This window comes from Penaeus chinensis, chromosome 7, assembly GCF_019202785.1.
Source record: "Penaeus chinensis breed Huanghai No. 1 chromosome 7, ASM1920278v2, whole genome shotgun sequence".
Taxonomy (NCBI): domain Eukaryota; kingdom Metazoa; phylum Arthropoda; class Malacostraca; order Decapoda; family Penaeidae; genus Penaeus; species Penaeus chinensis.
Window position 1 is genome coordinate 39,727,342 of NC_061825.1, and position 25,000 is coordinate 39,752,341.

The following is a 25,000-nucleotide window of genomic DNA, read 5'->3' on the forward strand; positions in this document are numbered from 1 at the left end:
GAGGAAAAGGAAAAGGGAGACAGGAGAGAAGAAAGGGAGAGGTATAGAAGGAGAGAGGGGTGAGGAATGGGGGAAAAGCGGGGGAAGGGAGACAGGAGAGAAGAAAGGAAGGGGGAGGAGAGAGTAGGGTAAAGGTGAGAGTGGGGAAGAGGGGAGAAAATGGGAGAAGAGACAGGAGAGAAGAAAGGTGGGGGGGAGGGGGAGGAAGGGAGAGAGCAAGGGGTTAGAAAGGGGGGATGGGGGTAGAAGGAGATAGGTAACCAGGAGATTGGATAGGCAGTAAGGGAGGGAGAAGGGGATGGGGATAGGGGCTGGTGTGGGGGGGGGGGGAATAGAGAGAGAAATGGACTAAAAGAGACATTTGGGAACGTGACCGCTCCGTAAATTTAATGTTATGGAAACGACAAGTCCAGTTTGCTGGCCGCTTTCTCTTCTGTCTTTTGGCCGCTGTCTCTCCCCTTTCCCTCTCCTCTCTCTCGGTGTTTCATTTTTCTGTGTGAGTGAGCGAGCGAGTGTGAGTGTGCGTGTGTCTGTTTATCCATCTGTCTGTCTGTATCCCTCCTTCCTAACTTCTCTCCCTCTCCCTCTCCCTCTTCCTCTCCCTCCCCCTCTCCCTCTCCCTCCCCCTTCCCCCCTCCCCCCTCCCCCCTCCCCCTCCCCCCTCCCCCTCCCTCCATCCCTCTTTCCCTTTCTCCCTCTCTCCTTCCCTCCCTCTTCACCCCTTCTTCAAAGCAATACATTTTCGTAAATTATAGGCAATATAATACAACCGTTAATGAGATTGTAATTATAGGGAGTTTGGGAACATGAAAATCATCGGTAGGTCTATATTCTGGAAGTAATTAAACTGAGGCGGTCATGCTGGGCCCAATAAATACCTTTGTGATTAATGTGTCATATGCTTAACAAGATATTGCAAATAACCGCCGATTTTTCGTTGTGAATTAATTAATTTCCTGTTTCTTTTTCATTTATCAGATATTATCGTCTTTTTATATATAATATCCATTGGTTTCCTCCCTTCCTCATTAAAGGTTTAATTGTTCTCTCTCTCTCTCTCTCTTTTTTTCTTTTTCTTCCGGTAATCCCTTCCTGTGCTTGTCTCTGTCTTTCTCCATTTCTCTTGTTTTATCTTGTATTATTCTTATTGTTACTGTTATTGTTATTTTGCGACTGTTATTATTGTTTTATCGTTACCATTATTATTTAGATTGTTATTATTGTTACCACAGTATTTATATGACTGTTACCAGTATTAGATATTATTACCTTGTTACTATCATTGTTGGTATCATTTAAAATGTTGTCATGATCGTTATCAACATTACCATCATATCGTTATTACAATCTAAGATATTACTATTATCTTTATTTTCAACTTGCCCTGCAGGTTTCATCTGGCATTTTATCTATTGCTCTCGCTGTCATCATAATTACCGATACGAGCAACTAGCACATTTCGACAGCACGACTATCACTGTCGTCGCCATCATTAGTTAGTACTGCCTTCCAAATTGGCTGTCGACGTCACTGCAGGCATCGCTATCTCATCAGAGCTTTCACTGCGCACACTCACCCCCTTTCACCCCCCACCCCCACCCCCCTGACCGTGCCCCTCCCCCCAGGCCTGCAAACGTGCGAGTGGTACCCTCCGTGGCTGTGGATCCTGTGCATCGTGCTGGCCGTGCTCTTCATCATCATGATGATCATCAACATCTTCCTGTGCTCCGCCATGACCTGCTCGTGCACCAAGACGGAGGTCATCGAGAAGGAGCCGTCCATCATCGAGGAGTACGACCCCTACAGGTCGTGGCACGGGTCGCAGTACGGCTCCAGGTCAGGCGTCCGTTTCTCGGGCTTTTCTCCGTTTCTTTTTTATCTTGTTTTAAAGCTCTTTAGTTTTGAGTTTTTTCTCTCTGTTTCGTTTTATGATAATTTTGATTGTTTTGTTTTTAGATTGTGCTTATTTGTTTGTTTGTGTGATTTTGTTGCGAACGTGTGGCTTACTCTGCTTGTTTGGCTCTTTGGTGTCTGAGAGCAGTTTGCTTGCGTGTGTGCGTGCGTACGTGTCACCCCCTTTGTATGTATGTTTGCGTGTGCGTTTGTGTGTTGAGTTGTTGGAAAATTGCGTGTGATGGAAGAGGTATTGCCATGGCCGAAAGAAAGCAATTGCAAGACTGAAATTATTTACAATTATGGTTATTGTTCGCTTTTCAAACGCATTGGATTGCAAATGCATCGATTGCTTTCGTATTCAGTGTGCGTCTGTGTGTGCGTGCGTCCGTGTGTGTGTGTGTGGTGTGTGTGTGTGTGTGGTGTGTGTGTGTGTGTGTGGTGTGTGTGTGTGTATGTGTGTGTGTGTGTGGTGTGTGTGTGTGTGTGTGTGTGTGTGTGTGTGTGTGTGTGTGTGTGTGTGTATGCGTGTGTGTGTGTGTGTGTGTGTGTGTGTGTGTGTGTGTGTGTGTGTGTGTGTGTGTGTGTGTGTGTGTGTGTGTGTGTGTGTGCGCGCACTTAAACTTTTTTCTTTATTCCTTACATACATAAATACATGTATGTATGTATGTAACGATGTACGTACGTATGTATGTATAAATGCAAATATCACAACGTTTATCGAATTAAGAGCAAACGGTTATTGGCACGGAACTTTCCTCCAATGACAGACCGATAAACCGATACATGCATATTTGCGCATCGGTATAAACACACTTCTATTTCCAAGTAAAAAGGCCACGAGCTGTTAGCTGGCCGCCTGACCCTGTCCTTCGTTGCCGCTGATGAGTATTCTCTGTTTCAGCTCTAGAAGGATAAGTGTAGAATAATAAATAAAGCGAATAAGAAGGAATATCGTACGCCATTTATATCTCTTTATGCTAATAATGCTATCTTTCTGCTTTTCCTTTTTCTGTCTTACTCCTCCTCCTCTCCCGCCTTCTCTCTCCCTTACTCTCTCTCTTTCTCTCTTTATCTCTTTCTTTCATTCTCTTTTTCTTTCTTTCTTTCTTTCTTTCTTTCTTTTTTTCTTTCTTCCTTCCTCTTCTCCCTCACTCTCTCTTTCACTCTCTCACTCTCTCATCCCTCAGGCTAGGCTTTGTAAAATACAAAACCCTATTATGTTACACTTTTGTGAATGTAAGTTTGTTTGCGGAAAAGAAAACGGGAAAGAAAGCGTTTGGGGAAACTATTTTTTTTTTATATAACACGTTTTCTATGATTTGATTGTTTCTTCTTCTTTGCGAATTAGATTTTTTCGTGTTTATGTTAACGCTTGTCATTATCCGTTTATCCCGTTATTACGAGATAATTTCCCTTTATGTATATCCAATTTCATGTTTATGGCATAATTATTATAATTTCTCGGTTTAAGCAGCGTAATTTGCGAGACTAAATATTTAAAATTCACTCGTGGTTTTAATCTGGATGATAAATATTAGAATTAACTGCATTTGCTTTGCTTTTTCTCACTGGTTCATTCGAAAATGGAATACACACATTTTCTTTCGAAACATCTTCCACATTTTTTGTTTCTTTTTTATTTCCTTCGTTAAAAAAACAACGAAGTTAAGCTAAAAGAAAACGGATTGATTATTTCATATTTTTCCGCATTTATATTCGCTCGTCTTGTATTTTCTGTATCTCTTCGTTATCATCCCTATGTTTTACTATTATCATTTCATTAAACTCAAGATTTTTATGCATCGTTAAGAAATACGCATTCTTTATTTCCACACATGAATTTTGGCTAATTTACATACGTTTATTTGTTGAAGTAGGCTTAGTCTTGTAAATAGTCATATATTAACGGCCATTGCTAATGATATAAGGAAGGGGAAGGGGGAAGGGGTAATGAGGGGTAGGGAGAGGGTAGGGACGAGAAGGAAGGAATAAGGAAAGGAATAAATGAGGTTAGCAAGGGCAGGGGTGGGGAAGGGGGGAAGGGGGGAAAGGAGAAAAGGAGAAAAGGAGAAAAGGAGGAATAGCGAGGGAAAGGGAGAGAGTAAAGAGAGCGAGAGGGAGAGGGGAAGAAAAGAAGTAGAAAGCAAGGGAAGTGGATGGAGAGGTTGACACTGAAAGTATAAGAGGGAAAGAGAAGAGAACAAGGAAGGGGAGAGGGAGGAAGGGAGGGCGAGGGAGGGAAGGATAATAAGGACAGGGTGACTGGGGGACAAGGGGGGGGGGGGGGATGCCGACACTAAAACCACGTCAGCGTAAAATAGGAGTTTCCTTCATAAAAATGTCCCTTAATAGCGGCCGTCCCGGGCAGGCGCCCGATCTACGTCATCTCGACGTCCACTTCCGCCATGGACCGTCGGGCGCGCTTTTTAAATAGAGCTTTCTCTGTTTAATCGCATCGTTAGGCCATTTCTCCTCTTTTTTCTGAAGCTCAGAAGCAGATGTCCGATGCCCTCTCTTGTGTTTGTTGGATATATCGATCTCAATAATTCACAATTGACTCGACCTCCGGACAGGTATATCGAGTATAAATGCCATAAACAAAATCGTATCGGTAATGTTGCGTGAAGGAGGATCGCCTTCCTGGCTGACGTCCAAGGGTCAGATTCGATGGTTTAGATGCTCTTTTGTTTGTTATAAGTACTGGACTTTGGAGTTGATTCTCTTTCCTGCCTCCGTTTTCTATAGAGAGATCGTGGTCTTTGAGAGCTTATAGTCATGTGGAAAATTATGTGTGTGTGTGTGTGTGTGTGTGTGTGTGTGTGTGTGTGTGTGTGTGTGTGTGTGTGTGTGTGTGTGTGTGTGCGTGTGTGTGTGTGTGAGTGTGTGTGTGTGTGTATGAGTGTGTGTGGATTAGTGTGTGTATGAGTGTGTGTGTGTGTGTGTGTGTGTGTGTGTGTGTGTGTGTGTGTGTGTGTGTGTGTGTGTGATTGTGTGTGTGTGTAGGTGTAGGTGTAGGTGTAGGTGTAGGCGTAGGTGTTTGTTTTCATGGCTACATATGCTTACATCCACACACAGACACACACACACCCTATTATCTCTCTCAAGGTAAAAAAACAGAAAACGCATCAAGCTCCATTTATCCCTGCGGTGATATAAGAAATGGGGAGCGAGGTTTCGGGTGTCATCTTGATAGGGGGAGAGGGAGAGGGGGAGGGGGGGAGAGAGATGGTAATGGAGATAGGGAGAGGGAGAGAGTAAGAGAGAGGGAGAAGGAGAAAGGAAGGAAGAGGGAGAGAGTAAGAGAGAGGGAGAAGGAGAAAGGAAGGAAGAGGGAGAGAGTAAGAGAGAGGGAGAGGGAGAAAGGAAGGAAGAGGGAGAGAGTAAGAGAGAGGGAGAAGGAGAAAGGAAGGAAGAGGGAGAGAGTAAGAGAGAGGGAGAAGGAGAAAGGAAGGAAGAGGGAGAGAGTAAGAGAGAGGGAGAAGGAGAAAGGAAGGAAGAGGGAGAGAGTAAGAGAGAGGGAGAGGGAGAAAGGAAGGAAGAGGGAGAGAGTAAGAGAGAGGGAGAAGGAGAAAGGAAGGAAGAGGGAGAGAGTAAGAGAGAGGGAGAAGGAGAAAGGAAGGAAGAGGGAGAGAGCAAGAGAGAGGGAGAGGGAGAAAGGAAGGAAGAGGGAGAGAGTAGGAGAGAGGGAGAAGGAGAAAGGAAGGAAGAGGGAGAGAGCAAGAGAGAGGGAGAAGGAGAAAGGAAGGAAGAGGGAGAGAGTAAGAGAGAGGGAGAAGGAGAAAGGAAGGAAGAGGGAGAGAGTAAGAGAGAGGGAGAAGGAGAAAGGAAGGAAGAGGGAGAGAGTAAGAGAGAGGGAGAAGGAGAAAGGAAGGAAGAGGGAGAGAGTAAGAGAGAGGGAGAAGGAGAAAGGAAGGAAGAGGGAGATAGCAAGAGAGAGGGAGAAGGAGAAAGGAAGGAAGAGGGAGAGAGTAAGAGAGAGGGAGAGGGAGAAAGGAAGGAAGAGGGAGAGAGTAAGAGAGAGGGAGAAGGAGAAAGGAAGGAAGAGGGAGAGAGTAAGAGAGAGGGAGAAGGAGAAAGGAAGGAAGAGGGAGAGAGTAAGAGAGAGGGAGAAGGAGAAAGGAAGGAAGAGGGAGAGAGTAAGAGAGAGGGAGAAAGAGATAGGAAGGAAGATGGAGAGGGAGAAACGGAAAGAGAAAGATAGATAGATAGACAGAAAGATATAGATAGAGATATAGATTCTGAGATGGGGAGATATAGTTAACTATATAGATAGGTAGAGATAAATAGATAGGGTTACTCTGATAGAGATTGATAGATCGAGATATGTAAATAAGATATTAATAAATAGATGAAAGTAGATAAATAGATAGATAGATAGATAGACAGAGAGAGAGAGCGCAGACTCCAGCGTGACTCTTCCCATTACTCCCCTCTCTGTATGGATGAGCGGCCTAGGCTCAGATAGGCCCAGGGAAGATTTGCAGCTCCTGGTGATGGCTGGAACTCGTGAGGAGTGTTGTGATGAAAAACGTGCCGAATACCTTGGCTTCTCGTCTGTTGTTTTATTCATATCAGTGTCTGTATTATTTTCTCTGGCTTTTGTTTTGTTTACTTTTGTGTTCCTTTTTTTTGTATAATATGGGGAGTTCTTGCTTAAAAAAAAATAATAATATATTTTTATTTTGGCTTTCCTTATGTTTTTTAGATCTGTGTATGTTTAGTGTGGGTGTGATTTCGTTTCCCCAACACGCACAGAATCGGGAATATGTTATTCGCAATGTCCTCTCCAGCGCCTACATCTTTAATTTAATCGACGCTGCTTGACGTCCATATAACGCACAATATTATATCTTTTCCTATAATTTCTTATCCACGTAATCCAGCTCGTGTTGAAACAGCCACACATGATTACTGAGTTACCTACGTCTCTTAACGTATTTTCCCACACAGCGTCCAGAGCGTCACTTGCTTTCTTATGCCGGGTTTGAGTGTCTCTGGGTGAATGGCTTGCCTCGTTTTATCTTCTGCTGCTTTTAGGTCGCTGTGGATATCATTTTGTCGTGTTTCTGTTTTATCTTTCCTCTTCCTGTTGGTTTCTGTTTTGAATTAGTCTGTGAGGAGTGTTACTGATCATTATTGCATATCGTTATGAGAATAGTATATAATAGTGCTGAGGTCAAGATAATTTCACTAATGATAACTTTACTTAATTTACTTTACTTAATGATAATTTTACTAATGATAATTGTACTCATGATCATTTATTATTTGGTTTAACGTTATTACAATGTATACAGTTCACATAGAGTGTTACGTAGTTGTATATATATTTTCAAATGAACATACTCATCTTACATTACATCTCACATTTATGTTTTCACTGCAACACTTAAAAAAAATATACATTAACCTCTCATTTAATCCATACATCCATCATCATATCACTGAAAATAAGTCATATGTTTTCTTCTACAACACGATTTTATTTACATAGATTTCCAGCTCCACGATTTAACACCTGCTCTCCAAACCCCTTCCTCGCATCATCCATTTACACATACTTCCTTTTTTCCCACGATTGAATTCATGCCCCTTCCCACTTCCACGCTTTAACACCGGCTCTCTGAACCTCTGTAGCCGCCCAAACCCGCTCCGCCCCCACCTAACGCCTCCTCTCTCCCCTGCAGGTACTCCCTGAACGGCAAGGGCTACACCTCCGGCGCCTCCACCATGAACTCCGCCCGCTCCGTCTCGTCCCACAGCGACCATTACGCCATCGTCCACTCCCGCCCCAACTCCCGCTACTCCGGCCACCACTCCCTCAAGCACGACAAGCACCACCACCACCACCGCGGGCCTCCCTCCACGACCGGCAGTCACTATTCCGGGAAGTACTGAGGCTGAGGGGCAGATGCGCGGTCGGTCTGGCGTCTGTCTGTCTGTGGAGTCGTTTATTTCGAAGGAGGAGTGGGCTGGATTTTTTTTTTTTTTTTTTTATTCGTAGAGAGAGATTTAGGATTTTATTTGTTTTATGTTTCTTGTCTTCTTTTCCCTTGTCATTATTGTAGTCGATGATGGGAATAAGAAAATGATTTATTATCTTGAAAAATCAGCCTTCTTCTCTTCCACGCCCGCCTCCTGCGAAGAAAAAAAATGAGGAAAACAAACGATTAAGCGATATTGGAATCTTTGGTGAAAAATTTCCGCTCTTTTTCCCGGGGAAGGAAGAATTCGACCGACGTTTCTCGCTGTCCCGTCTGCTCAACAGATGGCGACACTGAAAACAATGGCGGCACCTTGCGCGGGAAGTTCAAATACGCCGGGAGACCCTTCATCCTCTTGAGTTCCCGGGAAATCGAAGCCGTTACATAAATAATGACTTTTTATTAGATCTCCAACATCATCCCCGCCACCAAATTCCCGACGGCCCGCCCTGGCTGCGCCCGGAGACCCAAGAGGCTGCCAGCCAGAGCCGCGACCCCTATCTTTCATAATTGCTTATTGGAAATTCATTCGGCCAAGGCTGGGATGGAGGCCGGGCTGCTGAGTACGGAGTGTCTTGGGAATGCAAACTGAAGAACTTTTATTCATACAAAACACTTCCTCTAGCTGACATTTCAAAGAAAAAAGAAAAATCAGCAGAGAAAATGAGGAAGCACACAATAGGCCGTTTCCTGAAATCCCGGAAACGTCTGTCCCGCCATTAACCAGCCACTACCGAGCCAAACAAACAGCGCAAACACGGAATCCAACTCGGTAGATTTGTGAGTATGCCTTTCCAACCACACCTGAGCAGGCCGACATTATGCCACAGGTTTCCAGGTAGCGTCCATTATGCAGCGCAGCCCATCCGCCATGAAACTCCCGCGAGGCAGTCGGGCGGTTTAGCATTTCCCTTCGCTGAGCTCGCCGTGCACTGAGAAGATAGGCACACACGGTCGGAAAAGGACACCCAGCTCACCCAAATCAGTCATATATATATATATATATATATATAAATTATAGGCCTATATATATAGGCCTATACACATATATGTATGTATGTATGGGTATACGATATAATTTTATGGTGAACGCATAATATGCCTTGGATAAATTTAGCCGAGGCCCGCAACAGAAATCCAAATCAGAAAACGGCATTTGAATCGCGAGGGCAAACGGGTCGCGCGCACAGCCATAAAAACGGGCGGCTGGTCGGCGGTTGGTGGCTTGTAAGTCGAAGCCAAATGCCTTGTCGGTCTCGGAAACTTCGCCTCCATTCACGCCACTCACAGGTTGTAAGCGAGATCTCGGGTCGAATGCGAGAGCTGTGGCCGATGGACCTCGGTGTCTGTGCTCCGAAAAAGGGAGGTTGTTGGAGACGAGGATTAAGGGTGGTAGTGAGGAAATAGAAAGCAGAAGCTGGAATCGAACTAACCCCAAACTCTAGATGTAATTTGCTCGATAATAATTGTATGTTACAGTTGCTGCGATCAGTGGAATAACAAGCACATTAACCATGTAATCATCCGGGGATTAACGGATGATTTTGTTTTCAATACATTTTTTTGCTATTATTATGTTTATGTAGGATACCGCGGTGATGTTATAGAAGGGCAAATGGCATAGGCTTTTATTGGTTCGCATTAGAAGTTGATGGCTAAGACATAAATCGGCGAATTCATAGGCAGTGCGATGGATTTAGGCTGAGCAAGAGCACGCGAGAGATGGAGGAAAACAAAACAAAAGCCAAAGAGAACGATTGAAGTTTCACAAGTTCCCCCAACTGCAGCATTTCTTCAGAAATTGAAAATGCTATTGCGTAAGAAGCAAAAGAAAGTCGTTGGATAAATAACAAGAGGGTCCCAACCCCTTTCGGAAGCGAAATCCTCCTGTTTAGAACTCTCATTGCAGATGCCTACTTTTTGTCATTGTTTTTTGTCTTTGAAGCTAGGGAAGTGCGGGAAAACGTACAGTATTTGCTAAAATAGATTTGCAGTCTTCCACGAAAAGAGAGAAAAAAAAACTATATTTGCAACATTTCAATATTTTTGTTATTTTTCGAAATCTCCGGTGGCGACACCCTGCGAGTCCGCCTTTGCCTGCGTTTAACAAAAGAAGAGCGGGATGCGTGCTGGGGTTCCCTCCCTGTTGATTATGGTGCCTATAAATCGTTAAGTTAAGGTCAATTTCTTTATTTCCGGCTCGTGTTCTCGAGGCTGAATAAAAATTATAGTTTCATAAAACACGCTTCTCTTCTAGCGTGGCTGTTTACGTGTACATATTAATTAGGTTTTAAAGACACAGGAGAAAATGGTGTTCAAACACGTCAGCTTGTAGATGTGATCTGAGTTGGTTAAACGTAAAAGCAAAAAGAAAACTTGCTGTGAAACGGATCGCGAAGGAAATAAAGAATTTAGTTGTTAACGCCCTCCCCCCCCCTCTCCCCCTGCCCTTCTTATCACAGGCGCGTCCCCCCCCCCCCCCCCCCGCGTGGCAGCGACCTCCGGGCTGCCACTTGGCGGCGGAGCGCGAAGGCTCGAGTTTTTATTGGTTGGTTGTGTCATTATTATTATTATTATTATTACTACTACTACTACTATTATTATTATTATTATTATTATTATTATTATTATTATTATTAGTGTTGTTGTTGTGGTTGTTGTTTTTGTTGTGCTTTTATCATAATCATTAACATCAACATTACCAGTCAAACATCCATCAGAATTATCATTATTACCCAACACCGTATCTACACACAGACGTAATCACTGGCTTTAGAACCCCCGTCATTAAGAATGAGATACTTATCATTAAGTCGCAAATTAGTTTAACTGGACCAAATACAAACCCAGGAATACAAAGCCATGAGTCATCGAAGTGCACACATGAGGAGCAGTGAGTGTGTGTGCTTAGTGGCTCTACGATTCGCCAATCGCCCTCGCTCCCTCCCTCACCCTCGCGGTCTCCTCCTGCCAGCGCCTTCGTCTTGCTATTCCCCTTCCTTCTCCTCTTCGTATTCTTCTGTTTCTTTGTCTCACTTTGTTTTTGGTTTTCTTCTCCTTTTTCTTCTTCTTCTCCTTCTTCTTCTTCTTCTTCTTCTTCTTCTTCTTCTTCTTCTTCTTCTTTTTCTTTTTCTTTTCTTTTTTTCTTCCTCCTCCTCCTCCTCCTCCTCCTCCTCCTCCTCCTCCTCCTCCTCCTCCTCCTCCTCCTCCTCCTCCTCCTCCTCCTCCTCCTCCTCCTCCGTCTCCTCTGTCTCCTCGTCTTGTTCTTCATCTTTCTCCTTATATATATATTTCTTCTGTTTTGTTAAACGTTATTCTTTCTTGTGTAATTCCTTATTCGTTTTCTTATTCGCATTCGTGTTCTTCCCCTTCCACCCTTTCAAGTTTTCTTTCTTCTCCTTCTCTCCCTCCTTCCTTCTCCTCTGTCGTTCGATGTTGACTTAATAGGTTATGTGTTTCGCAAGAGGGGAGAGAGAGAGAGAGAGAGAGAGAGAGAGAGAGAGAGAGAGAGAGAGAGAGAGAGAGAGAGAGAGAGAGAGAGAGAGAGAGAGAGAGAGATAAGCAAAGAAAAGTGAAAGAGAAAGAGAATTACAACGAAATAAAAATCCAGATATCTCAGAGCAAAAACAACTACAACAACAACAACAACAACAACAACAACAACGCATAGCTAATGTATCGTCAAATACGGTTCCACTTTGCACCCTTAAATTGATTACCCACAACGCCATCCATCAAATACATTTTAAAAATATTTCTTTATATTATCATTATTATTTTGTGCCTCGAGCCACAAAATTTCGCGAAGAGAGAGAGAGATGCTGCGCGCTGATTGGTCGATCAAGCAGCCAATCAGCACGCGCTTCCCTCTGCCCCAAGACGCGGACGGGATCGAAGCGCGCGCCATTTGAACACGTTGTTGACGTAACACATTTTAGTTTCATTACTTTAGTCGCTCACATTATAACTCATCGTCTCATTAACTCATTCTCTGCGGAGATAAAAAGAAAAAAAAGGAAAGAATGTTGCTTATATCGTCGTTATTATTATTTTTCTTTTTTTTAGATTTCCGTATGATTTGGTAATGGCATTTTTTGTTTTCGCAAATTAAGAAAAAAACAAAAACAAATCTAGTCGCCCTGATAGAGAAAGAAAAATATAAGAATTCACACCTGTGTTCGTAGAAAATAATAGTATTTCTTTTGTAATGCGATAGAGGCAACACGAAGAACATTTTTGAACTGTGCATTTTTTCTTTCTTTTACTCAAATTACGAAAAAAAAAACCAGTAGGAAGAATGACAATAAAAAAGCCATTGACCCCCCTCCCCTCCCCTTATCCCCTCCCGACCCCGAAGCCAAAGTTGAAATTCTCTTTTATTTTAAACTCTTATTGTTTTGTATTCATTTTATGTTTTTTTTTTTTTATGTTATTATTCCTCGTCACATGTAGATTTGTATAGGAACATGGAAGGGAAAAATAAGTGCAATTTACGCAAATGTAACTTAGTGGGGTAGAGGAAAATTGGTGTGGGGGGGAGGGGGATGTTCCTCAACCCCCCCATTCATAATTGCTTCACGCTCATTTACATTAATTAATATTGTAAGTCATTACTGAAAGTGTGTGTCACTGTACTTGTCATTATTACAAATGTGCTGCTGTACACGGAGTAAATCCACATCGTACATGCATAATTTCTACAAGTTTATATACATCTCTTTCTCTCACACACACACACACACACACACACACACACACACACACACACACACACACACACACACACACACACACACACACACACACACACACTACAAACACAACTTTGAATCTGTTCTGTGTGCGCAGACCATGAGATGGAAAAAACAGCATTTTTCTCTCCATGTCTATAAAAGATACAATAAGCAAATTTTCAGCCGCACAAACAGGTTATTTACTCATACAAAATACTCTGTCCATTATGTTAATTAGTTAATGCTAATGACATCGAGATGCCATGCAAAAATGACAAAGGTGACAATGATCACTTATTGGTCACAATATTTCCATTACTAATATTTATATATATATATTTTTTGCTGTGTGTTCCCCCTTAATATACAAGAAAGCTAATAGTAACAGTCGCTGTGTATAAAGTTTGTACAAAGACTTATCAGTTTTTATTAAATATATAATAAAACGTAAACTTTTATTGTCCTCTAAAGACTATTCAATACTCAGAGATGATCAGTATGAATCATTATAGAAAGCCACCATCAGTCGATGTCGACTTTGCATTATTGTCTCTACCCTCTCCCGGATAGGTGGAGCCCCGGGCGAAGGAATGAGGAACAAGCTGTTGCCCGGGCGGATTTCTGATATCCTCATATATACATGCATACATATGTACATATATGTATATATGTATATATAGAGATAGATATAGATACATATATGTATATGTATATGTGTGTTGTGTGTGTGTGTGTGTGTGTGTGAGTGTGTGTGTGTGTGTGTGTGTGTGTGTGTGTGTGTGTGTGTGTGTGTGTGTGTGTGTGTGTTACATATATTTATATATATGTATATTAAATATATGTATATGTATATACATATGTATGATGTATGCATACATACATATATATATACACACTTATATATATTATATACATATGTATATATAATATATATCTACACATATGTCTATATATATCATAGATATGCATATAATGAATAATATATATATATGTCATACATAATGTATATATATAAAATATATATATAATATATATAAATATATGCATATTTATATGTAAATATATTTATATATATATCACTTAGATACGCATATATTATATACATATAAATATATAATATATATATATATATATATATATATATATATATATATATATAATATGTATGCCTATCTATGTGATATATATATATATATATATATATATATATATATATATATATATATGTATATGTGTGTATGTGTGTGTGTGTGTGTGTGTGTGTGTGTGTGTGTGTGTGTGTGTGTGTGTGTGTGTGTGTGTGTGTGTGTGTGTCTATTTATATATATGTATTTGTTTGTGTGTATATGTATATATATGTGTGTGTGTATATATATATATATATATATATATATATATAAATATATATATATATATATAGAGAGAGAGAGAGAGAGAGAGAGAGAGAGGCAGTATGAACGAGAAAGAACATATCTCCGCGGCGCTCCCAGCCTTCCATCACAAAGGGAAGGAGGATCCCAACAGAGCGACATAAGTCAGGAGAACTTTCTGCAGACGAAACCACCTGCGCAGTCATTGCAACCTAACCTGGCAACTGCCATGTAGATTAGTCTGAAAATAATTCAGGACTGTATTCTAACGTTAAGGAGAAATCCACATCTATCTGCGCAGAAATAACGCTAATAGATATTTTTTTTCGGCATGAGTTAAATCGCGCACGTGAGGCAGCCAGCCAGCACAATTCCTAACACTTCTATGAACAACTAAAGGCGATGGCGCAAACAACATGTTCTATACTTTACGTGAATTTAGCGATTTCAGATTAGTTCTTATGCTGAAGACTATTTATGTAACTGTGCAGTCGAAGTAACTTTAATAAATACTTATACTAACTCCTGTCGTTTTCGCATTCACACACCCGTACAAACCTTTACTTAGTAAACCTCGCTTACACACACAACCGACTTAAAACCTTTTGTCTTCAAAATGTGACACGGTGAAAAACTATATATGCTATAATGATACAGTAAAAAAAGAAAAAACTAAAAGAAAAGACAATAGACATACACATATATATACTCATACATATATCTATCTATATATATGCACATATACATATATATATATATGTATATTTATAAATATATAAATGTGTATACATATGTACACACACACACACACACACACACACACATATATATATATATAGATGTGTATGTCTGTGTGTGTGTGTGTGTGTGTGTAAGAGCGAAGAAGCAGACAAAGACGGCCGAAAAGAACTATACATTTGCAAACGTTTCGTAGACAATCAAACCTCCATCGTCAGTGCTGTAATTAATGAGAAAAAAAGACAAAAACGCAGTTAGACATTACAAAAACGACGTTCTGATTGGTCTACATTAAGTGAATATTAATATAAAAGACAAATTGCTGTACATAAAAACATATAGTACATAACATAATACAACAATTAATCAGAACCTCGTTTCTGTAATGTCCAAATGCGTTTTTGTCTTTTTAGTTCATTCATTACAGCACTGACGATGGCATTTTGAGTGTGTGAAGTTCTTTACGGCCGTCTTAGTCTTCGTTTTTACTATCAGATACCTGAGCGGCAAGCCTATAACGTTATATATGTGTACATATGCATATATATATATATATATATATATATATATATATATATATATATGACACAAAGACAAACACAGTAACGTGTACACAAAGATGAAAGGAAAACCGCCACAGTAAGAAAATAAAATTGAAATGTATTTTCTTTATTTTCTTACTGTGGCGGTTTTCCTTTCATATATATATATATATATATATACACACACACGCATATATGTATAGTGTGTGTGTGTGTGTACATGCATGCATGCATGCATATATATATATATATACATATATATATATACACCTACATACAAACAGACGCACACACATGCACATACGTCCATGTATATTTTTTACTTACGCACCTCCAAAACAATAGATGACCATCGAAGATGAAACAAAAACAAAGAGCGTGAAAGACAAGGCCAGAAAGGAAGAGAGAGAAAGAAGGCAGCAAAGGACAAGCAAACAAGCGCAGAGGCAAGGGAGGGAAAAGGGCGAGAGGAACAGGACCGAGAGAGCGCCCCCCCCCCCCCCCTCCCCCCCCGGCAGGGACGTCGCGAGGCCGAGCGGCGTGACCCGTGACCTTTGGCCTCTCCAGACAACACCTAGATTAACCCCCAATGAAATTAAGTCGGAGGAAGCGAAAAAAATAAAAAAGAAAAGCAACAACTTTGATTGCATTAATTCCTGGAAACGGAGGAAGCAAGCAATTGTCTTGAGGTCTGTTCAAAGAAACCTTTTTTCCTTTACTTTTTGAGGAGACTTGCCTAGACTTAGCAACTTGGTCTGGGAGACGAACGCTGCCTAATTCGTCTCTTATATATATATATATATATATATATATATATATATACATATATATATATTTACGTGTATGCACACACACACACACACACACACACACACACACACACACACACACACACACACACATATATATATAGATATATATGTATAAGTAAATATATATATATTTATGTGTATGCATACATATAAATATATTTATATGTATATATAAATATATATATATATATATATATATATAAATATATATAAATATATATAGATATATATAAATAAATATATATAATATATATATATAATACATATATATGTATATAATACATATATATATATATAATATATATAAATGTATATATAATATATATATAAATATATATAATATATATAAATATATATGTAATATATATATATATATATATATATATATAAATATATACATATATAATATATATATAGATAAATATATATATAATACATATATATATAATATATATATATATATAATATATATAAATATATATATATAATATATATATATATATATATAATATATATATATATATATATAAATATATATAATATATATATATATATATAAATAAATATATATATATATAAATAAATATATATATATATATAAATAAATATAAACATATATATATATATATATATATATATATATATATATATATATATATATATGTACATTTGTGTGTATATATATGTATATCATAAATGTACGAGTGTATATATATATATATATATATATATATATATATATATATATATACATACACACATATATAAATCAAAGATCCTATAAATAAAAGGAGACCAGCCTTTTCCCATATGGAATTGTGTGCCCAGTGTAGCCCTTTGTCTTCTGCAGATGAAACTGTATTCAACAGAAAGTTATTCGTTTAACTGCAAATTATATTTATGAAAGGAATTATTTCTTATGTATAAAGAAAAGCGTCGCACAACTTCAGGTTTATTAGCAAAAGTACACATGAGATTATTTGAAAAACAAACAGAATAACTGTCCAATTTTATTAAATCTTTTATTCTGTTATTTCGCTATCATGTTCCATAAATACAGTAATTGTTATCAACATTTCAATAAATTAAATTTTCGCAGATATTGTGAAAATCCGGAAAAGTCATATTGGCCATATTTGTTTTGAATTTATTTTTAAATCCTGTCATTACTGTTCGGATGTGGGATAATTTTGTAAATCGCTATCCATTTTTTCTCTGTAAAATTAATGCACTGAAGAGCCTCTAGTGTTACATAGAAACTGCTAACTGTGATCAATTTACCATAGGACGTTACAGGAGACTTCTCAGTAACGAATTGACGGCAATATTCACTGACTACTTCCTATCTGCTGCGAAGTTCTGACTTGATCGGATGAACCACAGACATATATTCCGCACTCAATGTTGTGTTATTACAGAGGTCACGAGTGCGATTCATTTCTAACACAATTCCAGCTATAACTAGAGAGAAGTCTGCAATTACTTAATACAACCATCACATTAAGACATGCAGCATCTGATCTACTTGAGGGTTTGTGCTGCGAAATTCACATAAATGGAGCTTTCTCTAGATTAGAGACAATTCTGACTGCAACTCCATCTCCATCTTGAGAAATTGAGTCCACAAAATGGCTTCGAGATGTGGAGCACCATACACATGTACATACGAATACTTTTGACTTGCTGTGCTTAAAATAAGGATTTTGTACAAATATATCTCAATGCTTTACCGATTTCCTATTCACACATTGGTCCCATACCACTCTCTATGCACACCCCACCACCCAATAACAATGGATTCTTTCTCCAATTTGTTTAAGTTTTTGACAGCATGTAACCTAGCATTTGTTTCCATTTTTGATTCTTATCACATAAGTAGAAGCGCTGGGGCAGCAGGTCCTTCAGAATGTCAAGAAGTCCATACTCTTCTTTGACATATTTAGTAATTTAGATATTTAAACGCATGATCACTCTTGCCAAGCATCTTTTCTCCTTTTTTCAATCCCTCAAAAATGTGACGACCTCTGCTGGTCATATTTCTCAGTGTGCTTGCCGACGAGTTTCTATCTTCTATTTTCTTGTAATTTGCTTTTAGCCGTTCTCCCCTTTGCCTATACGTGGAAACTAATTGCCAATGTTATTCCTGGAGCGCTGTTGCACCACCTCTGAAAATCAGAATTAAATATTATTTGCAGCTATCAATATATGTATATCATGGAATGTTGCATGAAAGGATTAATATTGGCTCTTTTAGCTGATGCACAGATGATTTGTGTATTTTACTCAAAGCTGTTACATGCTAACAAAGAGCAAGAGTTCCTTCATTTCATGTTTGAATAACAATGAATTCCATTTTTTTTTTGTTTTTACTACTATCACTGTCTATTAAACACAGCAACAGTTACTGGTTTTCATTCTTGAGTAATTATTATTATTTCTTATTACTATCACTTTATTATGAAAAAGAAAAACTATATACGAGTTTCAATCATCTGCCATAGAAGAAGAAAACTGAAAACACCCTCTCTTGATGTGATGGTTGAGTTTCCTTTCGACTCGGTTCAGCATACAAGGAGTTATATCTATGCACTCTGATAAAAAAAAAAAAAAAAAAAAAAAAAAAAAAAAATGTAGTTAATTTAACATATACATATACCGAAAAAGTTTGACTAGAATTCTCAAGATGAACAGTAATGAAACTATTCAAATTGGCTTGACACTATAAATAAGATTATAGATAAATATATAGAAGCCTAGTTATAAGTCCTGATAAGCATACTGTTACTGGTAGAATTTGAGCCTCTTAAAAGTACAACTTACCATATAGAAGTTTTGCAAAGTTTGCCATAGGAAGAGTTGAAACCAACATCGGATGTGTGGTGGTGATGGTGATGGGGTGTCATTGGCAGTGTGGCACTGGCAGCACCAGCAGTTGCAATCAAGTGGGAGCTGCATCTCATCACTCCATACTGAGCGGAAATGTTATTCACCGTTTTATGCAGATGAATAGCTGTAGATTTCCTGCCATAATTGAAATCAATACAAGAACAAGTAGAATAGAGTATAGCTCATTCATTTCCAAAAGTAACTACCTATCACAACTAATTTGGCATCTTTTCGTTACAAAAATAGAACTTAATGCCCACTCTCTAGGCTTCAATTGAAAACTTACTTGGTATATTTAGAGATGCTGAATGTATTACGTGTGCCGATATGGGAGTCATGTACATCTTGGCCTCAACATTTTTTAAATATCTCTTGTAGATCTTATTTTGTTGCCGAAAGATTTCCTCCATGCTCACTCTATCAGATCTGTAAAATATTTGTCCTTATATATTCCAGGAGTACTTATTCATGTAAAAGGTTCAACAAGCACAGGGACGAAAATTACCTAGGTCCTGGAACACGGTCAGCTCACCGTGACTCAGACTCATATGTTCTCTACTTAGCAATGTAATGCATCCAAATAAGAAACAAGTGAGTCTTTCTTGTAGTTTTCGGTGTAAAATAATCCCCTAAGAGATGGACACCGACAGATGGTTATATTTTACGAGGAAACAAATACACAATTATATACAGAGAGAGAGAGAGAGAGAGAGAGAGAGAGAGAGAGAGAGAGAGAGAGAGAGAGAGAGAGAGAGAGAGAGAGAGAGTACATTGAAAATCAGGGCGGAAAATAGAAATGACCGCGGCTTGGACAGTCGATCCGTTTTAGGCCAATGATCGGGGCCGTGACCGTCGGTAAAGACCAAAATCTCATTTCTCCTATAAAATTGACAGCTGTTATTTATGGGCAGACATTATAGTACTTCCTATGTCTGCCTTTGGGATTCACCCCCCCCCCTCCCACACACACACTTAGTGGAACAATTCTTTTCATGCATTTTAAGAATTTTGATTGCCATCTAAAGCCCAACCCATATACAGCTTAACTATCGCTTGCCTAGTCAACATCGTCGTCAGCCTGCCTTATTGCTGACAAGCCTTTGAATACAGATCTCTGATTTTAACTTCACATATTGTCTACCTCTTCCTTTATTTTAACAATAGTCTTACAAAAAATCAGTACTACAAAATAAATGAGGTAACCAACTTACAGACCAGAGCTTCTTACGAACCAAATCGACATCAGACCGCAAAAAAAATGCGGCGTACATTTTCTCCAAGCTCTTCGTTACTCGAAATGGAGCGTATGCCTATTGTGCAATAAGATAGACAACTTAGTTCACGCAAAGGTCCACTTTGCATAACAAAATGCTAATTGCCAAATGACAGGAACACATCAAGCATTCCTGTGGACTTTGGCAAGAGGTATTTGGCGCTCCGGCAAAGGCCAAATTCTCACCACCTTGAATATTCTCGAGATACAAGCTTGGTCTGGTTCTGTACGTGCCCGTAAATCGCCAGGGAGGTCCTTTACAATTATCTTGTCAGCAAATACCTACTGGAGGCTAACTGCGCCGATCACGGGAGTCACTTAAAGCATACGTCTTGATGTTTGCCTGTTCTGTCTTTAACTTCAGATCAGGTTGACATTCACTCGAAAGTGTCATTTTTCTCCTCAGTGTAACCCCTTGCAGCTGTTTTAACACTTAGTTAAGTATACTAATTTTGAAACATTAAAATAGAAATAAAGATGAGGTCTGTTCTGGTCAGTGTTATATAAAAGAGTCATGGTATTACCAAATAAAACAAGGCTATGAAAACTAAACTATCATAGGCCTATACATGCTAAGCTGGTAAAAATAAACAATTATCTGAATGTTGACTAGACTTTGCGTAAGGAAAAGCCTTTCATGATCCAAAAGGCACTATATGTATGAAGTGCTAGCCTCCTAAAATATAACTGGTGAAATATTCGCTTGATTTTATACACTTCTTGTCAGTGAATAACTGAATTTTTTTTCTCCAAGCATTTTTCTCCTTTGGAATAACCTTGTCTGTTAATACTATATATGGTGCTTTTTGTTATGATTTTTGTCTTATGCCAGCTAACAGGCTAGATAAATTTATGTGATATCGAGATGAGTTGTGTGACATATGCGTGTTTTATGGGTATAGTATCGGTTTCCCGCAGCCATGTGTTACAAGGTAACCTTGCCTTCAATGGACAGAACGACAAAAGGTTTACATATAGACAATGACCGTACTAAAAAAAGGGGGGGGGGGGGGTATAAAGATAATGTCATAAAGAAGATGCTGTCAAAAACTAAACTCACTGGTACATCAAATAATCTGCAATGGATAATGCCAGAAATGAGGAAAATAGATGGGAAAATACGGCAATAAGGGAAGATTTCTTTCGCTCATCCGGCCATGTTCGTGGATCCTCTGGCGCGGCGGCTGCGGCAGGGACCTCCTCTCAGCGGGGCGCGGTCACGTTGTAAATAATTGCCAATGTTTTCACGTACATAATTTGGGATGGAGGACAACAACAAATGGCACAAATTACACCGTGAATAACTGAAACAGGAAGTTGTAATCCCAAAACTGGATGGCTGCCGAAACAAGCAAACAAACAAAAAAAGTTTTTTATGCTCAGCCCAACAAACGTTTAGAATACAAAGTATCCAGAGAACTTCGGAATTGCAGAGTCAATGTGATTGAATAACATCACAATATAATAAATGCAGTCCGATGTAAAGGCGTCATGAAAGGAACTGAAGGTCCTGATCTCCGAAAAGGATAATGAACTCTACCGAAATTTCTGAAAACCTACGTTGCCTTTTCGTTGTAGGCGTTTGGGAAGACGTGATTCGCGTCTACTTGTCTAAGCCGAATTCACAATTCGTTTCGGATATTGCAATTTATTCCTTACCTTTTATAGTCTCTTGGAAATCGGGGAAAGTTAAGGTGTTGTCTTGTATTCCTGTTTTCACGGCAGAAAGTAACTCAAGGCCTTGTGGTACGAGCCATCACGACTCGAAACGTCGAAAACTTGGAACGCGATGATATATGGATGTATCTGTTACTAAAACACAATGCACGAAGTATATATATCATGCCATGAGATGTTATTATATTTACTTTATGTATCTGCATAAACATGAATGGTCAGTATCTTGATTTTAATTAATTTTATGAATACCACAAGATTCGGATACGCGACAACAAATCTCCGACTGGTTGGTCGCCGGAACCTCGGCCGCCTGGGGCGCCGAGTGGGCACGCTGCTTCGGGCGGAGCGGAATATCTTTTAGTTAAAGGACCTTTGATGTGTGTGTTCAATGTATATATGTAAGTATATTTGTATGCACATGCACGCACACGCACACGCACACACACACACACACACACATAAATACACACACACAATATAATGTATACAGGCAAAAAAGTTTAGCAAATCCATTTCGTTTCCATTCCAGGCCAGTCCACGTTAACTTTTTGTCTCTCTCTCTCTCTTTTTTTTTTTTTTTTTTTTTTTTCTCTCTCTCTCTCTCCTTCCTCCTCCTTCCTTCTTTTCGAAGCAAACAGTCAACATCATTCCAAAAATAGTGATCTTCCTGATCAATACAGCGCCTGCGAGGAATTTTCAAGGTAAAACATAAATATTGACGGCTGTTTTGGCCGGAGGGACCTTGACGTTAAAAGAAAGAATTATTAAAATGATAACGGGGTTTATATATGAAAACATTTATTGGTAATGACGTCATGGTATTATAGTGGTATCTTAATACCGTTTGCCTTCAACGGAAACGAGATGAAATCTGTGTGACAGAAGCTGAAACGCAGAAAGGCTCTTCGAGGAAAAGAAGAAAAAGTATAAGATAAAAAAAGATAGAAAAAATAAATAATGCTATACGAAATTTAGGCAAACTGATGTAATGCCAATTAATTGAAAATAAATATATATATATAGGGGGAAATAGAATACAATTAGCCAATATAAATTCACTTATAAAATTAGAATAAATGATATGAATTTACTTAAAAAAAAAACTATATGATAAAAAGAATACAAATTTCTATCATAGACAAATGACTTTAAAAGCTCAACTGAAGCTCTCAGAGCCATTAGCAACAGAACATTTGCAGCTGTCACCAACACGCTCGCTGTTTATTGCAAATCCAAGGTTCAATCGACACTCCACATGCAACTAACAAGTCATCTAACTTCGACTCCATGATTCCTGATTTCATTTCCATCTTGATTCCTGTTTTGATTCCCGCTCTTGCCTCCTGTTTTCAATTCCTGCCTCCGTTCCTGATTTCATTCCTGTCTCCGTTCCTGATTTCATTCCTGCCTCCGTTCCTGATTTCATTCCTGCCTCCGTTCCTGATTTCGTTCCTGATCGCAATTCCTGCCTCCGATCCTGATTTCGTTCCTGATTTCAATTCCTGATTTCATTCCTGATTTCAATTCCTGCCTCCGTTCCTGATCGCAATTCCTGATTTCATTCCTGCCTCCGTTCCTGATTTCATTCCTGCCTCCGTTCCTGATTTCATTCCTGCCTCCGTTCCTGATTTCGTTCCTGATCGCAATTCCTGATTTCATTCCTGCCTCCATTCCTGATTTCATTCCTGATCGCAATTCCTGATTTCATTCTTGATCGCAATTCCTGATTTCATTCCTGATTTCAATTCCTGATTTCAATTCCTGATTTCATTCCTGATTTCAATTCCTGCCTCCGTTCCTGATTTCAATTCCTGATTTCATTCCTGATTTCAATTCCTGCCTCCGTTCCTGATTTCAATTCCTGATTTCATTCCTGCCTCCGTTCCTGATCGCAATTCCTGATTTCATTCCTAATTTCAATTCCTGATTTCATTCCTGATTTCAATTCCTGATTTCATTCCTGCCTCCGTTCCTGATTTCGTTCCTGATCGCAATTCCTGATTTCATTCCTGATTTCAATTCCTGCCTCCGTTCCTGAATTCATTCCTGATCGCAATTCCTGATTTCATTCCTGATTTCAATTCCTGCCTCCGTTCCTGATTTCAATTCCTGATTTCATTCCTGCCTCCGTTCCTGATCGCAATTCCTGATTTCATTCCTGCCTCCGTTCCTGATCGCAATTCCTGATTTCATTCCTGATTTCATTCCTGATTTCAATTCCTGCCTCCGTTCCTGATTTCATTCCTGATTTCAATTCCTGATTTCAATTCCTGCCTCCGTTCCTGATTTCATTCCTGATTTCATTCCTGCCTTCGTTCCTGATTTCATTCCTAACTGCAATTCCTGCCTCCGTTCCTGATTTCATTCCTGATCGCAATTCCTGATTTCATTCCTGATCGCAATTCCTGATTTCATTCCTGATTTCAATTCCTGATTTTATTCCTGATTTCAATTCCTGCCTCCGTTCCTGATTTCATTCCTGATTTCATTCCTGATCGCAATTCCTGATTTCATTCCTGATTTCAATTCCTGCCTCCGTGCCTGATTTCATTCCTGATCGCAATTCCTGATTTCATTCCTGATTTCAATTCCTGCCTCCGTTCCTGATTTCATTCCTGATTTCATTCCTGCCTCCGTTCCTGATTTCAATTCCTGATTTCATTCCTGCCTCCGTTCCTGATCGCAATTCCTGATTTCATTCCTAATTTCAATTCCTGATTTCATTCCTGATTTCAATTCCTGATTTCATTCCTGCCTCCGTTCCTGATTTCGTTCCTGATCGCAATTCCTGATTTCATTCCTGATTTCAATTCCTGCCTCCGTTCCTGATTTCATTCCTGATCGCAATTCCTGATTTCATTCCTGATCGCAATTCCTGATTTCAATTCCTGCCTCCGTTCCTGATTTCAATTCCTGATTTCATTCCTGCCTCCGTTCCTGATCGCAATTCCTGATTTCATTCCTAATTTCAATTCCTGATTTCATTCCTGATTTCAATTCCTGATTTCATTCCTGCCTCCGTTCCTGATCGCAATTCCTGATTTCATTCCTGATTTCAATTCCTGCCTCCGTTCCTGATTTCATTC

At 39.2% G+C, this 25,000-nt stretch overlaps 2 protein-coding genes across 4 annotated transcripts; one reads left to right on the plus strand and one right to left on the minus strand.

The window, feature by feature from the left end:
• The first annotated feature begins 806 nt into the window (after positions 1-806).
• On the plus strand, positions 807-10,994 carry LOC125026987. The gene is made up of 4 exons (XM_047615593.1): positions 807-819; positions 1,391-1,495; positions 1,626-1,836; positions 7,584-10,994. Exons 1-4 carry the CDS (start codon positions 807-809, stop codon positions 7,792-7,794), a joined length of 540 nt encoding a protein of 179 aa, XP_047471549.1. The 3' UTR covers positions 7,795-10,994.
• A 6,034-nt stretch (positions 10,995-17,028) lies between these two features.
• LOC125027557 lies at positions 17,029-22,205 on the minus strand. Of its 3 annotated transcripts, none has more exons than XR_007115045.1 (5): positions 21,894-22,205; positions 19,248-19,387; positions 18,896-19,096; positions 18,555-18,666; positions 17,029-18,240 (listed from the first exon to the last, which is right to left on the minus strand). XR_007115045.1 is itself a non-coding variant. In XM_047616652.1 (4 exons), coding segments are annotated over exons 1-4 (339 nt in total). In that variant the 5' UTR covers positions 21,303-21,402; the 3' UTR covers positions 17,029-18,239. The 3 variants fall into 3 exon arrangements, 1 of the variants encoding a protein (XP_047472608.1); XR_007115044.1 differs by lacking the exon at positions 21,894-22,205 and adding an exon at positions 21,295-21,402 and having other exon boundaries at positions 18,896-19,085; XM_047616652.1 differs by lacking the exons at positions 18,555-18,666; positions 21,894-22,205 and adding an exon at positions 21,295-21,402 and having other exon boundaries at positions 18,896-19,085.
• Positions 22,206-25,000: the final 2,795 nt, after the last annotated feature.

Coding starts and splice junctions, on each gene's coding strand:
- LOC125026987 (XM_047615593.1), top strand. Junction 1,496..1,625: donor CACTGTCGTCGCCATCATTA/GTTAGTACTGCC, acceptor CCCTCCCCCCAG/GCCTGCAAACGTGCGAGTGG. Junction 1,837..7,583: donor GGGTCGCAGTACGGCTCCAG/GTCAGGCGTCCG, acceptor TCTCCCCTGCAG/GTACTCCCTGAACGGCAAGG.
- LOC125027557 (XM_047616652.1), bottom strand. Junction 19,086..19,247: donor AGCATCTCTAAATATACCAA/GTAAGTTTTCAA, acceptor GGAAATCTACAG/CTATTCATCTGCATAAAACG.